This window comes from Orcinus orca, chromosome 8 (assembly GCF_937001465.1).
Source record: "Orcinus orca chromosome 8, mOrcOrc1.1, whole genome shotgun sequence".
Classification (NCBI taxonomy): Eukaryota; Metazoa; Chordata; class Mammalia; order Artiodactyla; family Delphinidae; genus Orcinus; species Orcinus orca.
The window spans coordinates 49599485-49613231 of NC_064566.1; the positions used below are offsets into that span (position 1 = coordinate 49599485).

At 37.7% G+C, this 13747-nt stretch overlaps 1 protein-coding gene and 1 non-coding gene across 12 annotated transcripts in view; one reads left to right on the top strand and one right to left on the bottom strand.

The window, feature by feature from the left end:
- NUP98 (nucleoporin 98 and 96 precursor) overlaps window positions 1-13747 on the top strand; it is a 104071-nt gene that overhangs the window by 33670 nt on the left and 56654 nt on the right. For 9 of the 11 annotated variants that reach the window (XM_049713875.1, XM_049713874.1, XM_033405576.2 and 6 more), the window contains 3 exons: window positions 1136-1228; window positions 5816-5956; window positions 12255-12388. In XM_049713875.1, the coding sequence (XP_049569832.1) occupies window positions 1136-1228; window positions 5816-5956; window positions 12255-12388 (368 nt within the window). The remainder of the gene's footprint in view (window positions 1-1135; window positions 1229-5815; window positions 5957-12254; window positions 12389-13747) is intronic. The other 2 variants (XM_049713873.1, XM_033405574.2) reach the window with 1 other exon arrangement.
- TRNAE-CUC (transfer RNA glutamic acid (anticodon CUC)) lies at window positions 7858-7929 on the bottom strand. The gene has a single exon. It is a non-coding gene; the product is annotated as a tRNA-Glu (tRNA).

The following is a 13747-nucleotide window of genomic DNA, read 5'->3' on the forward strand; positions in this document are numbered from 1 at the left end:
TCAGGTTACTTGCTTAGATTTTTAAATGACATTAGAAATACGTTTTCAAACTGTATAATTCTTTAACTTTTGTTCTTTACATTTTTCATTCATATATAAATTCAAATATTGGCCTGACAAAGTATAATCTTAGTTGGTGACACTGACATATATTCCAAGACACTTTCTTTATTCTGTTATGTTGAACTTGTTCACCTCCATGATACCTTTTTAAAAGACTTCAGGTGTACCACAAACAGGATTTGCTGGCCAGTGATTGGGGTTTTTTTCCTCTTATCAAAAGAGATTAATGATATGTTCATTATCATTTGTTGATATTTAGCTCCAAAAGGAGTACAGAAACTGTGCACACATCTGAACAAAAGAGAAATAATAGCAGTAATGTAATGTGTAGGTGTCTTTGTGGGGAGACTTGTGGATTTTAGAGGGGAATCACAGGATTTTCTCTAAATGTTGGGTCATAGTGAAAGAGGATGGTTTGTTCAACTCTCCATCATCTCCGATAATGAAACAATTCAATTCAAGAAAGGTTATTCATAGATTATCTTCCCTTTTTAACGTCAGCTAGCTGAGTCCTCGAATGCTCCTATGAGCTGTTTGAGTCTGACTCCATTAACGCTCCTCATGTGTGATCAGCCACACATTACTATTCATACAAGGTCCATCTGTTCAAAACAAAAGCTGTTGTAGAGATTTTTATAGGTAATCTTCTCTTAGCAAGAACCTTTAGGTTCAGTGAAGTGATTTGTTGACTGTCTTATTTTTTAGTGAAAGTTTGGGGGGATTAATTTTTCTTCTACTAATTAAACATGAAACATAGAATGGAGGCTTTGAGTATTACGAAGGGAATGTTCCCCAAGCTCAAGCACAATCACTTTGCTTTAATATTGGGTATTATCCTATATTGAATTGATATTTCAAGTCTAAAATACAATTAAGTAAATAGGAAGACTGTGGGATCTGTTTATACTTACTTAAACTTAAACATTAAATTAGCCTACCATTTAGGATTTCTAAATATCAAAAAATGAAGGGATGCAAAACTTAGGGTCAGACTGCTTTGTTTGAAATTCCCTTGTACAGGACATTGAGAGTTGTGTTAATGTACAGTCCACTCATTCTTTTGTCCTTCTAGGGTTTGGCACAAATACCAGTGGGAATAGTATTTTTGGAAGTAAACCAGGACCTGGAACTCTGGGAGCCGGGCTTGGTGCAGGATTTGGAACAGGTAAGGAACTGTACCATAAGATTTAGGAAGTGATACAACTAAATCTAATTGCTGCAACTTAAGACCTTTGTTTGATCATATACATGGAAATAAGAGGCCTAGATTTTCATTTTCACAAATGGATTTAGAAAACATTCCCATATGCTTTACCAGATTTTAAAATGCTGGCACATTTATCTTAGAGGCTGTCTGTTCCTTTTGTACAAAATGTTTGTCCTCTGATAGTCCTGGTGTGCCTGGGATTTTCAGTACTTAATGTGTTATGTCAGAAGATACACATATTTTGAATTTTGGTCAGTCTTGCCAATTTTTAATTTGCCTTCCAAAAAGAATGCCAGTTTGCATTTTTGCTCATATTTTATAAAAATGCCCATTTTTTCATACCCTTTCCATATTGTTGGGCTTCTTCATCTTTGTGTGCCTGATAGTGGAAGTTGGTATGTTCTGATTTACACTTCACTGATTACCGGTGAAGGATACCCTTGTGTATGTTTACTGGACATTTGAATCTTTCAGTTCTCTATTCATAATCATTGTTGATCATTGTTTCTTTATTTTTGAGAACGTTTTATATATTGTGGATATTAACTCTTTTGGGTCATATGGTAAACTTCTTGAGCCTTTGAGCTTACTCAAATTCTACTACATATATTTTGCAAGAAATAAAAACTAAAAAGCTGTAGTTTTTTGTACAATGTGATCCTTAAACTTAAGCAGAATATAACATCTGACATCATGTTCTCTTCTAATCCCAGAAGGAAAATTAACTTTGGTGTGGTCTTTTTCAAGGTAGTTTGATGCTAGACAGCTTATGAACCATAAACCTAAGCTGGGATAAGATGCTGCTCTAATGTCTGTTACCAGATATTTCCACTCAGTCTTTGTTTATCATTTAATTTTGTTTGTGATATCTTAATGTACAAGTTTTATTTTTATGTGGTCAAAGTTGTCATTCTCTCCTCTTTGGCTTCTGGGTCTTGCAGATTATGATTAGCAGTGCTTTATTTCTGTAGTCTAAGATTATAAAGTCGCCTATAACTTTTTTTCCTGATGCTGTTGTCTTCTGTTCTACAATAATGTAATACCTCAACCTCTTTATTTGAATATATTCGGTTTTCCTTGAACAGTTGTACCTCACAGACAATGAATCTCATTTTCACTGCTGTTATATAATCCTAATTCATGCTTTGCCCATATAAACTAAAAGCCAAATAAAATTAATAAAGAATTTTACACCCCCACCTTAGCAGCAATAGATCATGTAGGGAAACGAGAATTGTGAATCACTGAGTACACACTATTGAAATTCTTTGGTGGTCACGTCTGCTAAAGCAGACTTTTGGCTCTGAGAGGAATGTGTCTGGAGACTATCAGATATAAATACCCACATTAATGAATTCTGCATTTCATGGTATCACAATTAGGATAACATTGTAGCTTTGGACTGTGTTTTAGGGGGTCATTAGCTAAGTGGGTATTCCTATGTAGATAGCTTCTTGTTTTGAATGATAAGAGATTCAAACTCATAGCTCAACAGAAGTACATTTTCATGTAACATAGGCCTTTGGGTACTTCATGAGTAGTCGACTGTAGAAACCTTAAGTGTACAAATACATAAATTTTTTGTACACCTAGATTTAAGTGACCAATCTTAGTGTAAAATGTTTTATATTATCCTTTGGTGTATGATTAAATCATGGGTGCATCAGTTTCTTGTTTCACACAGGTATTAACTGTCATTAGCACTATCAATAGTATGCCATTTTCTTGGTAGTTACTTAGTAACAATACTGAGAAGTTTTAGTTCTTAAAATTTTCTATGAAGCCATAAGTTTAAGGGTACATCTAGTAAAGTTTGTTACACTAAGATATACACAGAAAAATCTACCCAAAGCTAATAGGTACCATAGATAAAATTAAATTCTAACATTTATTAGAAAATCTCAATAAAGTATAACCATTTTTATTTATTCTTTGAGCATCCTTAGAGTTTTTAGGACCACTGTTACCATGGTGCCACCAGTATATCTTCCTTATGACTCCTACAGCTACCTGTAAATATAACACAATTCATAAATTGACATTATTATACATCAGAATGTCCCTCAACTTGTGTAAGTCCTTTCACTAAGTATAAAAAGCCATTTGTACATAATATAAGACTGATCTGGATAAAATACATGTTTTTATTATTTTGTAGGTTATTGAAATATAGTGATTTTTAGACTGTTTCATGATTCTTCCTTCAGGGCTAATGCAAATACACACCCATCCAGAACAGAAATTTTTATCCATTTTATATATTCAGGTTTCATCTAAGCCTTTTGTTTAGGGGTGGTAAGGAGGTTTTGTTCTCTGGGAGAAAAAAGAAGAATCCTGAAATTTTTACTGTAAACCATGTTCTTTAAGGGAGTAATATAGGGACTTCCCTGGGGGTGCAGTGCTTAAGAATCCGCCTGCCAACGCAGGGGACATGGGTTCGAGCCCTGGTCTGGGAAGATCCCACATGCCGCGGAGCAGCTAAGCCTGTGCGCCACAACTATGGAGCCTGCGCTATAGAGCCCTCGTGCCACAACTACGGAAGCCCGCGTGCCTAGAGCCTGTGCTCCACGACAAGAGGAGCCACTGTAATGAGAAGCCCGCGCACCGCAACGAAGAGTAGCCCCCACTTGCCACAACTAGAGAAAGCCCACGCGCAGCAATGAAGACCCATGCAGCCAAAAATAAATAAATTTTTTCAAAAAGGAAGTAATATGGGCTTCCCTGGTGGCGCAGTGGTTGAGAGTCCGCCTGCCGATGCAGGGGACGCGGGTTCGTGCCCCGGTCCGGGAGGATCCCCCATGCCGCGGAGCGGCTGGGCCCGTGAGCCATGGCCACTGAGCCTGTGCGTCCGGAGCCTGTGCTCCGCAACAGGAGAGGCCACAACAGTGAGAGGCCCACGTACCGCAAAAAAAAAAAAAAAAAAGGGAGTAATATAATTTTAGTTTTTCTTGGAATTTTCACCAGTTTCTAATGGGTTGGAACTTTAAAAGAAGTCTTATTCCCTGTTTCAAAGCTGGGTATTTTAAGGTGAAATAATCCCATTGCTATATTGTTATCTTATTATTATTAGTGAGAGTTGGACAGTTAAGGAATGCTTTGTTCATTTAGGAGTCATCCTCATTAATTTATATTGTAATGCATTCTCTGAGTGTAAACTTCCTATCCTTTTTTTGGGGTTGCAATCTCAAGACAGTTTCCATTCGATATTTTTGACCTCCAAGTATTATATTATATGTTTGAAGTGATTTTCCTGGTAAACCATATCTCTGTCAAGAAACATTGTATGTTAAAAAGAACTTCAGGGCTTCCCTGGTGGTGCAGTGGTTGAGAGTCTGCCTGCCGATGCAAGGGACACACGGGTTCGTGCCCCGGTCCGGGAAGATCCCACATGCCACGGAGCGGCTGGGTCTGTGAGCCATGGCCGCTGAGCCTGCACATCCGGAGCCTGTGCTCCGCAACGGGAGAGGCCACAGCAGTGAGAGGCCCGCATACCACAAAAAAAAAAAAAAAAAAAGAACTTCAGATCTTCCAAATTGCTATTAACTTTTTCTTTGGGGTGGGGGAGGGATGGAAAAATGTTTTTAATTTATGCCAATAACTTATCCTAAAAAAACTAAATTCTTCCCACTTTACACTTTAAAATCATTGCCAACAGCACGGTCCATAAGCAAGATTCATTAAGCTTTAAAACATTACAGGTTTCTGCAGCGGCCTTCTCCCTGGTGAAGATAAGTTCTTATTTCATCCACAGATTTAGGCTGAAACTTGAATCTGTTTAGTAACCTCATCACAAGGCATTCAGCTTTTTATAAAACAAAAAAAAAATTGTCGGAAATAGTTTTCATGAGACGGTATACTTGAAAGTGTTACTTTTTGCTCTTCAAAGAAGATATATTGGATTTGGTTTTCTATAACCTGCATGTTAGTCAAAAAGGTGACGTTTTAATTGGTTCAGTTGAGTATTTGATTTGCAGATACTGAAATTTAAGGAGAATTGACAATTTTGAAATTCTTTAGAAATCTGTTTTACTATAGAGTAGCAATTAAGAGCCCTGGTTGTATTGTCAGATGCATCGAGGTGTGAACTCTGGTTTCACCACTTACTACGTTTGTGACATTGAGCTAATTATTAAAGCCTCCATTTTCTCTTCTGTAAAATAGGGACAATAGTTCCTGCTTCAGGCTTGTGAAGGTTAAATGAGATGATAGTAGTTAATATCTAATGAATGTTAGTATCTACCAGACCTCTACAATGCTTAATATGTGTTTATTTTAATCGTAGGATAAATATCTAAGCTATGTATTATTATCTCATGTTATAGTTGAGGAAACTGAAGCACAAAGAGGTTAAGTATTTTGCCTATGATATATACGATGTACTCAACAGTTCTTGGCATATAGTTAGCATTTACTGTATTAGATTTTTTTTTGAAATGAGTGGTTATTATGAAGTTTCCAAATGTATTACATTTTTAAGTAACTGACCTCTGGCGTAACATTCAAAGGATCTTCTGTGGTGCTTTTTCTTTCCTCTTGTCTCCATAGCTCTTGGTGCTGGACAAGCATCTTTATTTGGGAACAACCAACCTAAGATCGGAGGGCCTCTTGGTACAGGAGCCTTTGGGGCCCCTGGATTTAATACTACGACAGCCACTTTGGGCTTTGGAGCCCCCCAGGCCCCAGTAGGTAAGTGTCAGTCACTTTAGAAGCCTTTACTCAGTTTATTTCTTGCTAATACTTAACTTGCTGACTTGATTTTCCGCCCCACCCTATCCCGTCCCTACCAAAGCGGTATATTACACATAGGTCATTAAACAATCATGTAGTGCAGAAGCACTTATAATAGGTCCTGACCTTCCCCGCTTCCCCACTCCTAGGTTTACTCCCCCAAAGAAACCACTTTTGTTACAGCTTTTAATTCATCTGGCATGTAAGTAAGTTTATATCTCTGAATGATGTGCTTATATTGCTGTGTTTTGCTTAAGTCTACATATATCAATATTTAACTTGTTAATGGTAGATGAGAATTTAGCTCAGTTATCAGCTCTGTTTTTTATTCACTTCTCCCAATATATCTGTTTACTAAATTCCCTAAGGTTAGGGGGTTTTTTTGTTGTTGTTGTAGCTGGATTTGAGACATTTTTAAAATATTACTTATTTGGTTGTGCCAGGTCTTAGTTGCGTCTCATGGGCTCCTTAATTGCGGCTTGCTGGCTCCTTAGTTGTGGCATGCAAACTCTTAGTTGCAGCATGCATGTGAGATCTAGTTCCCTGACCAGGGATCGAACCCAGGCCCCCTGCATTGGGAGCGCAGAGTCTTATCCACTGTGCCACCAGGGAAGTCCCCCACAAGTTTAGTTTTATCTATTAAAGTGTTTTTCATACTTCATTTGTTTGAATACCCGTTCCTAGTTTTTGCTATATCTGCCTGCCACCTTTGTTATTATTTCTTATTTAAAATTAACTTACTTTGTAACTTAAATATCTTTTTTTAAAGAAAATTATGTTTTACCAAAAATAAAAAACTGATGTCACCTGGCAGATATAGAGTAACTGAGATGGATGGATGGATGGATGGATGGAAGGAAGGAGAGAAGGAAGGAGTGAGTCTCTGTACCATTAAATTCATCTCCTGTATTATCATGATCCATGTTTCACATTTTGAGAAGCCATGCAAATTTCCATGTCCTTACATACTTTGCAAATTTAAGCCATGTCCTTGCATACTTTTTCTTACTCTGTCAACTAGGAGATAGTATTTCTTGAGTCCCCTTGGTCAAGTAAGGCTAATAGTGCTCTTCCTTACCCTTCTTTTTCTGTCATTTCTTTGCCCTTTTTATATTTTTGTATTGATAAAGTTGATAAAGTACTCTCTCCTAATAATTACTGTCTTTTTTTCTTTGGGGAAAGAATAAAAGTTTCAAATGAGCATAGCATTTTATTATAACTGTGAAAATATTGCTGCTTAACCAAGTAATCTTTTCTCATACAGCTTTTTCTTTGTCCTGGAACTTCTAATTTTTTTCCCTTGCATTACATTACCTGCCCTTATCACCTTCTTAACACTAGTCCAAATTCTTAAGGGTAGTATTAGAATTCTTTTACCCTGGGTACCTCATTCTTTGATCTCTCTGTCCTCCTGTAGCAGTATGAACTCTGATTACTCCCTAGGCCTTCAGCATTGCTCTAGTATATTCCCTTCAAGTCTACTCAGTGGGGACTGCTATGTCCTGGATATAGGGTTTTCCTCTATTTCCTAAATTTTCTGGAATGTGTCTTCAAGTAACATGGATATGAAAGGTAAACTTTGACTACTTACAGTTCTGAAAACATCTTCATTTGTTCCACACACTTTAATGTTATGGAATTCTGGTGTAAAAATAATTCACCCTCAGAACTTTGACGATACTTCTTGGATTAACCATCTCTGATAAGAAGTCTAATGCCTTTCTGATTCTTGAGACTTGTTACCCCCAGGCTCACAACCATTTAGGATTGTCCCTTTGTTCTGAAATTTCAGTGATTTGCTTAGACCTTTTCTGTCTTTTTTCTTTTTTGGCCACGCCATGAGGCATGCAGCATCTTAGTTCCCTGACCAGGGATTGAACCTGGGCCCCAGCAGTGAGAGCGCTGAGTCCTAACCACTGGACCACCAGGGAATTCCTAGACCTTTTCTGTCTTAACATTTGATTTTTTTCACCCATGTTTCTACTTTCTAGAAGTTTTTTTTTAATTGTCTTCTGAATCATCCTTTTGGATTTTTTTTTACTGTCTTTCTCATTCTCTGGAAGTTCCTTTTTTTAAGCATCCAGTTCTTAGATGCAGTTTTTTTCTTGAAACTCTGAATTTAATTGGCATTAAAATTTTTTTAGAATTCTTCTGTTCCTTAAATTTTCAGGATTATTTTTGTGGTTTTTTTGTTTGTTTTATTTTTGTTTTGATCCTATTCTTTAATACTCAGTGATGCTTTCCAGTCATATTTAAGAATAAAATAATAAAAATCTCACTGGCAACTTGTGTACCTGGGTAGAGCATTTTCATCAGTAGATTTCATTTGATAAGTAGCCCAGGGACCAGCTATTAGCCAAGGGTCCTCTAAATGTTAGAATATCACATTCTTAGCTCTGGGATGATGCAGGTCCCCTTGTTGCCCTTGTTAACTTGATTTCATCAGAGGAACTCTCTCTGATATTTTGACTTATCTGTTGAGCATCAGGGATTAGGAGGATGACAGGGTATAGTAGTTGTTGTGTATATATGCTTTGCATTGGTTCTTCTCTCCTTCCACAGTCTCAGTTTATCAAATTTAGTCTTCTTGAATCTCTCAGCTTTCTGTGCTTCAGGCAGATAGTCCCTCCTTTTGGCTGTAATCCCCTTTGAGTGTACTCCAAGGTATGGTTTACTCTCTCCTGCTTGTCCACTTCTTTCTTCTAGGCATTTGTTATATTTTCTCATCTGTTCATTTACTACCTTCCTATTCTTTGTCATTGTGGGCTGTGTAGTTATTTTAATTTGTTTTATCCATAGCTTTAAATTAGGTCTTTGGAGCTAGCAGAGGTGAATTAGAACTCTAATTTCTCTGTGAAAATTAGAATCAGTTTTATCATAAAATTATATTCAAATTTTATTTGTTTTCCTTAGTTTTGATTTTAGTAGGAGGTAGCATAAATACCATAACCTGCTATTTACATAGATAGCTTTTGAATGGTTTTTAATAATCCATCTTTTCCCAAAGCCAATAAAAAGTTCCTGACATGAATTTGATATTACAGTTATATACAGTAGTGTTTCTGCTCATTTAAATGTAGTTGTATTGATTTAGAATGTACATCTTTGCATCACAGGATCTTAGTTATAAGGTGCTTTAGAGCTTGTGGGAGTCCGTTACTTAAAAGCCTTGGCTATGGTGGCTTTCTTACAGGTTAGTCCAGTCCATTGTTTTGTTCAGGTTGATTAGAAACCAAAACCTGCCTTTATAGAATTTCCACCCGGTGGTTCTACTTCTATCTCCTAAAGCCAAGCAAAATCAGTCTCCTACAATTTCTTTGTGGTAACCTATTGCCTTTCTTTCAGATAAAGTATCAGTTTCGTCTGGTCTCAGAAGACTTGATTTTTATACCTTTTTTCTATCTCTTTAATCATTTGGTTATGATATGGTTTTTCAGTATGTTTTCAAATTATTATGACCAGAACTGAATATAACACCAGTAAATGATAGCTTAACTAGCGCTTATGCTTGCTTATTCTCTTATTTTTGCTAACTTATCAGCTCTCTTTTCTGTATTTTATTTGAAATAATTCAGTTAACAGAGAAAATTTCATATTTAAACATACAGAAATAAAGACATCCTCACACACTTTCCTAATTACGTATGTTTGAATTTGTTGAGGAAGTTTTTTTTTTTTGTTTTTTGGTTTTTTTTGTGGTAAGCGGGCCTCTCACTGTTGCGGCCTCTCCCGTTGCGGAGCACAGGCTCCGGACGCGCAGGCTCAGCGGCCATGGCTCACGGGCCCAGCCGCTCCGCGGCACGTGGGATCCTCCCGGACCGGGTCACGAACCCGTGTCCCCTGCATCGGCAGGTGGACTCTTCAACCACTGCGCCACCAGGGAAGCCCTGGAAGTTTTTATTTGAGCATACCCAGGAGGGGTGACCTATACTTGTTATATGGTGGGATCAGCTAGTGCTGGTCAGTGTTTTTCTTTTAATTAATTTATTTATTTGGCTGTGTTGGGTCTTAGTTGCGGCTCACGGGATCTTTCGTTGCTGCGCAGGGGCTTCTCTCTAGTTGTGGCGTGCGGGTTTTTCTCTCTCTAGTTGTGGTGTGTGGGCTCCAGGGCGTGTGGGCTCAGTGGTTTGCGGCACGCAGGCTCTCTGGTTGAGGCACGCGAGCTCAGTAGTTGTGGCGCGCAGGCTTAGTTGCCCTGCGGCATGTGGGATCTTGGTTCCCCGCCCAGGGAGCGAACCTGCATCCCCTGCATTAGAAGGCAGATTCTTTACCACTGGACCACCAGGGAAGTCCCTGATCAGTGTTTTTTTAATGTGTAATTGGCTGTCAGGTAACAAACTGACTAGTGAATATCAGAGTTCATTAAAAATATCCAGGGTTTTTTTAATCTTATTGAATAGTCCACAGAACAACATTATGTTATTGGGTGGCTACTTTTCTGTATTTTTTTCTCACCAGTAGTCTTAAATTGGATTTAGGAGCTTTCTGAATACAGATGCTTTACTATATGATCATTAAATTGACATCTCCTCTGGGTTTCACAATCCTGAGCAAATTTGTACCCTCTCCTAGAATATCAACATACAGTGTTTTAGTATTTAGTGAATACATCCAGTTTTAAGAATGCTTAATTTGACTACAGTGGATCTACCCCTTTTCATTAATTTTATTTTAACTGTTTTGAGTTTGTTGTTGATGCTGCTATTGTCTCTCCACTCCCCCACCCCCCACTCTGCTCCATTGTATTAAATTTTTCAAAATTTTTTGTTTGTGGCACTTCTTTTCTGTGGATTATCCCAGCCGCTCTGCAGCATGCGGGATCTTCCCGGACCGGGGCATGAACCCATGTCCCTGCATCGGCAGGCGAACTCTCAACCACTGTGCCACCAGGGAAGCCCTGATTTGATTTTTTTACCAGTATTTTTTTTTGAAATATTTATCTTGTGAAGAGGTTTCTTCATCAATCAGGGTACAGTGCAGATTTTTTTGTTGCTGTTTTCTTTTTACCGTGTACAATTGTAGATCATTGTTCCTGTCTGATGACGTTTCTTGTTACACTTTTTTTTTTCTCTATTTCTTTATTTTATTTCTTTCTTTATTTTTTTGGCTGTGTTGGGTCTTCGTTGCTGTGCACAGTCTTTCTCTGGTTGCAGCGAGCGGGGGCTACTCTTCTTTGCTGTGCACGGGTTCTCATTGTGGTGGCTTCTCTTGTTGCAGAGCATGGGCTCTAGGCACGCAGGCTTCAGTAGTCACAGCACACAGACTCAGTAGTTGTGGCTTGCGGGCTCTAGAGCGCAGGCTCAGTAGTTGTGGCTCATGGGCTTAGTTGCTCCGTGGCATGTGGGATCTTCCTGGACCAGGGCTCAAACCCGTGTCCCTTGCATTGGCAGGCGGATTCTTAACCACTACGCCACCAGGGAAGCCCTGTTCTTACACTTTGAAAGAAAATGGGGTGATCTTTTTTTCCTTTCAATTTTTACTTAAATGGAATATGAATATCAAATGCAAATAGTAAATATAAGGATACCTTAACAGCCATTTTCATTTGCTACCCTCTTCCTCTATATTCTCAGTATACTTAATATTTTTTATTCTGGAATTTTTTACTTATTAAATCAAAGATACTTTATTTCCACATTGTCATTTTTAACAACTACTTAATCCACCATGTTAATGAATCATGATTTTTACAACTGTTAATGTTGGACGTAGGTTGTTTCCAAGTCTTGACCATTACAGATAACGGTCAGTGAACACTTACAAATATGTCTTTATTTTCCTTCTAGTTTGATTAAGTCCTTGGGTTAGATTTTTATGATTAAAATTATTAGGTTAAAAAATATAAAAACGTTACTTGCTCTGTGTACTGTCATATTGTTTCTTTTAGACATTAAACCAATTTGCAGTGTTTCTGGAAGTCAGACTGATCCCTTTTTATATAGCTATGCCATTGATAGATAATGAGGTAGATATAAAATTTCTTCACCATTGTTTAGGTTTACATTTCTTTGATTGTTGGCAATAATGAACACCTAAGTAAAATTTTATGTGTGTTGTCTCTTATGAAGTGCTCCACATATCTTTGACCTTTTAGATTATTTGATTGTTGATTTTCTTCACAGTTTGCTCCTTTGCTCTCAACCAGTAATGCCACTGAGTGAGTCTGAACATTTTGAAGAGAATCTCAAGTTCTCTTGATTTAAGGCACTGGATCCTTGGACTGACATCTTGCTTTTTCTTTTCTTTTTTTAAAAAGCTTTGACAGATCCAAATGCTTCTGCTGCCCAGCAGGCTGTTCTCCAACAGCACATCAATAGTCTGACATACTCACCTTTTGGAGACTCTCCTCTCTTCCGGAATCCCATGTCAGACCCTAAGAAGAAAGAAGAGGTAAGTTTAAGGATGTTTCTATAAAATCTGTTCTCAGAGTAGGAGAAACTTAGGTGTAATTAAGCTTTTAAGACGCATTATTTATGCTTTTCACTAGGCCAGGGGGTAAATTATTTTTGTACCTGGAAGGCAGCATGACAGTGAAATAAGTGTTGAACTGGAAGTGAAGGCTGAGACTTTTCAACAGCCCTGATATGAGGCAGATATTATACTCATTTTATAGTTGAGCAAACTAAGGCTCACAGAGGCTGATTTCTCTAACATCATAATGTCTTAAGCGGCAAATCAAAATTCTTTTCTCCTGATTTCTGCATAGCTTTGTCTTAATCTCTTAGGCTCTAGAAATGATCTTGTGCTCACTGTGTTGTGGCATTGAAAGTAGTCTTTGGTCGGTTTAATCCTTTTTTACCACTTACAGTCTGTGAGATATTGGGCATCTCCTTTTGCCTCTCTGAAATGTGTTTCATCTGTAGAATGGGAATAGCAATTCTGTTCAGTGTTGAGAATTAGAGTAAGTTGCTCAGTATACAGAAATTATTATTTAGCCATTTATGTCTCACTAGTTACTGTGTTCAGCACTGAGGATACCTAATAAAAGTAAACAAGAATTTATTCTCTAAGAGCTTGCTATCTAGTGAGGAAGATCAGACCTGTACATGCTTAAATTTACTCAGCTTTAGTATAGTATATGCAGTAATAGATGAGCCCATCAACTGATGAATGGATAAACACAATGTTGTATGTCTATATAATGGAATATCATTCAGCCATAAAAAGGAATGAAGTGATGATCCATGCTACAACATGGATGAATCTTGAAAACATGCTAAGTCAAAGAAGCCAAACGCAAAGGCCACATGATTCTATTTATATAAAATGTGTAGAATAGGCAAATCCATAGAGACAGAAAGTACATGCTTGCCAAGAGATAGAGGGGACTTCCCTGGTGGTCCAGTGGCTAAGACTCCACACTCCCAGTGCTGGGGGCCCGGGTTTGATCCCTAGTCAGGGAACTAGATCCCACATGCTGCAACTAAAGATTCTACATGCTGTAACTAAAAGGTCCCACATGCCACAACTAGGATCTGACACAGCCAAATAAATAATAAAATAAATGAATGTTAAAAAAAAAAGAGAGAGATAAAGAGAGGAATTGGGAGGCACGGGATTTCTTTTTGGAATGAGGGAAATGTTCTGGAATTTAGTGGTTGGTGGTTGTACAGCCTTGTAAATATACTAAAACTCAACTGAATTAAATGCATTAAAATGGTGAATTTTATGTTAGTGAATTTCATGTTAATAAATATTTTAAAATATCACAGAGGGAAGAGCATAGATTCTTGGGTAAGTTTGATAAAG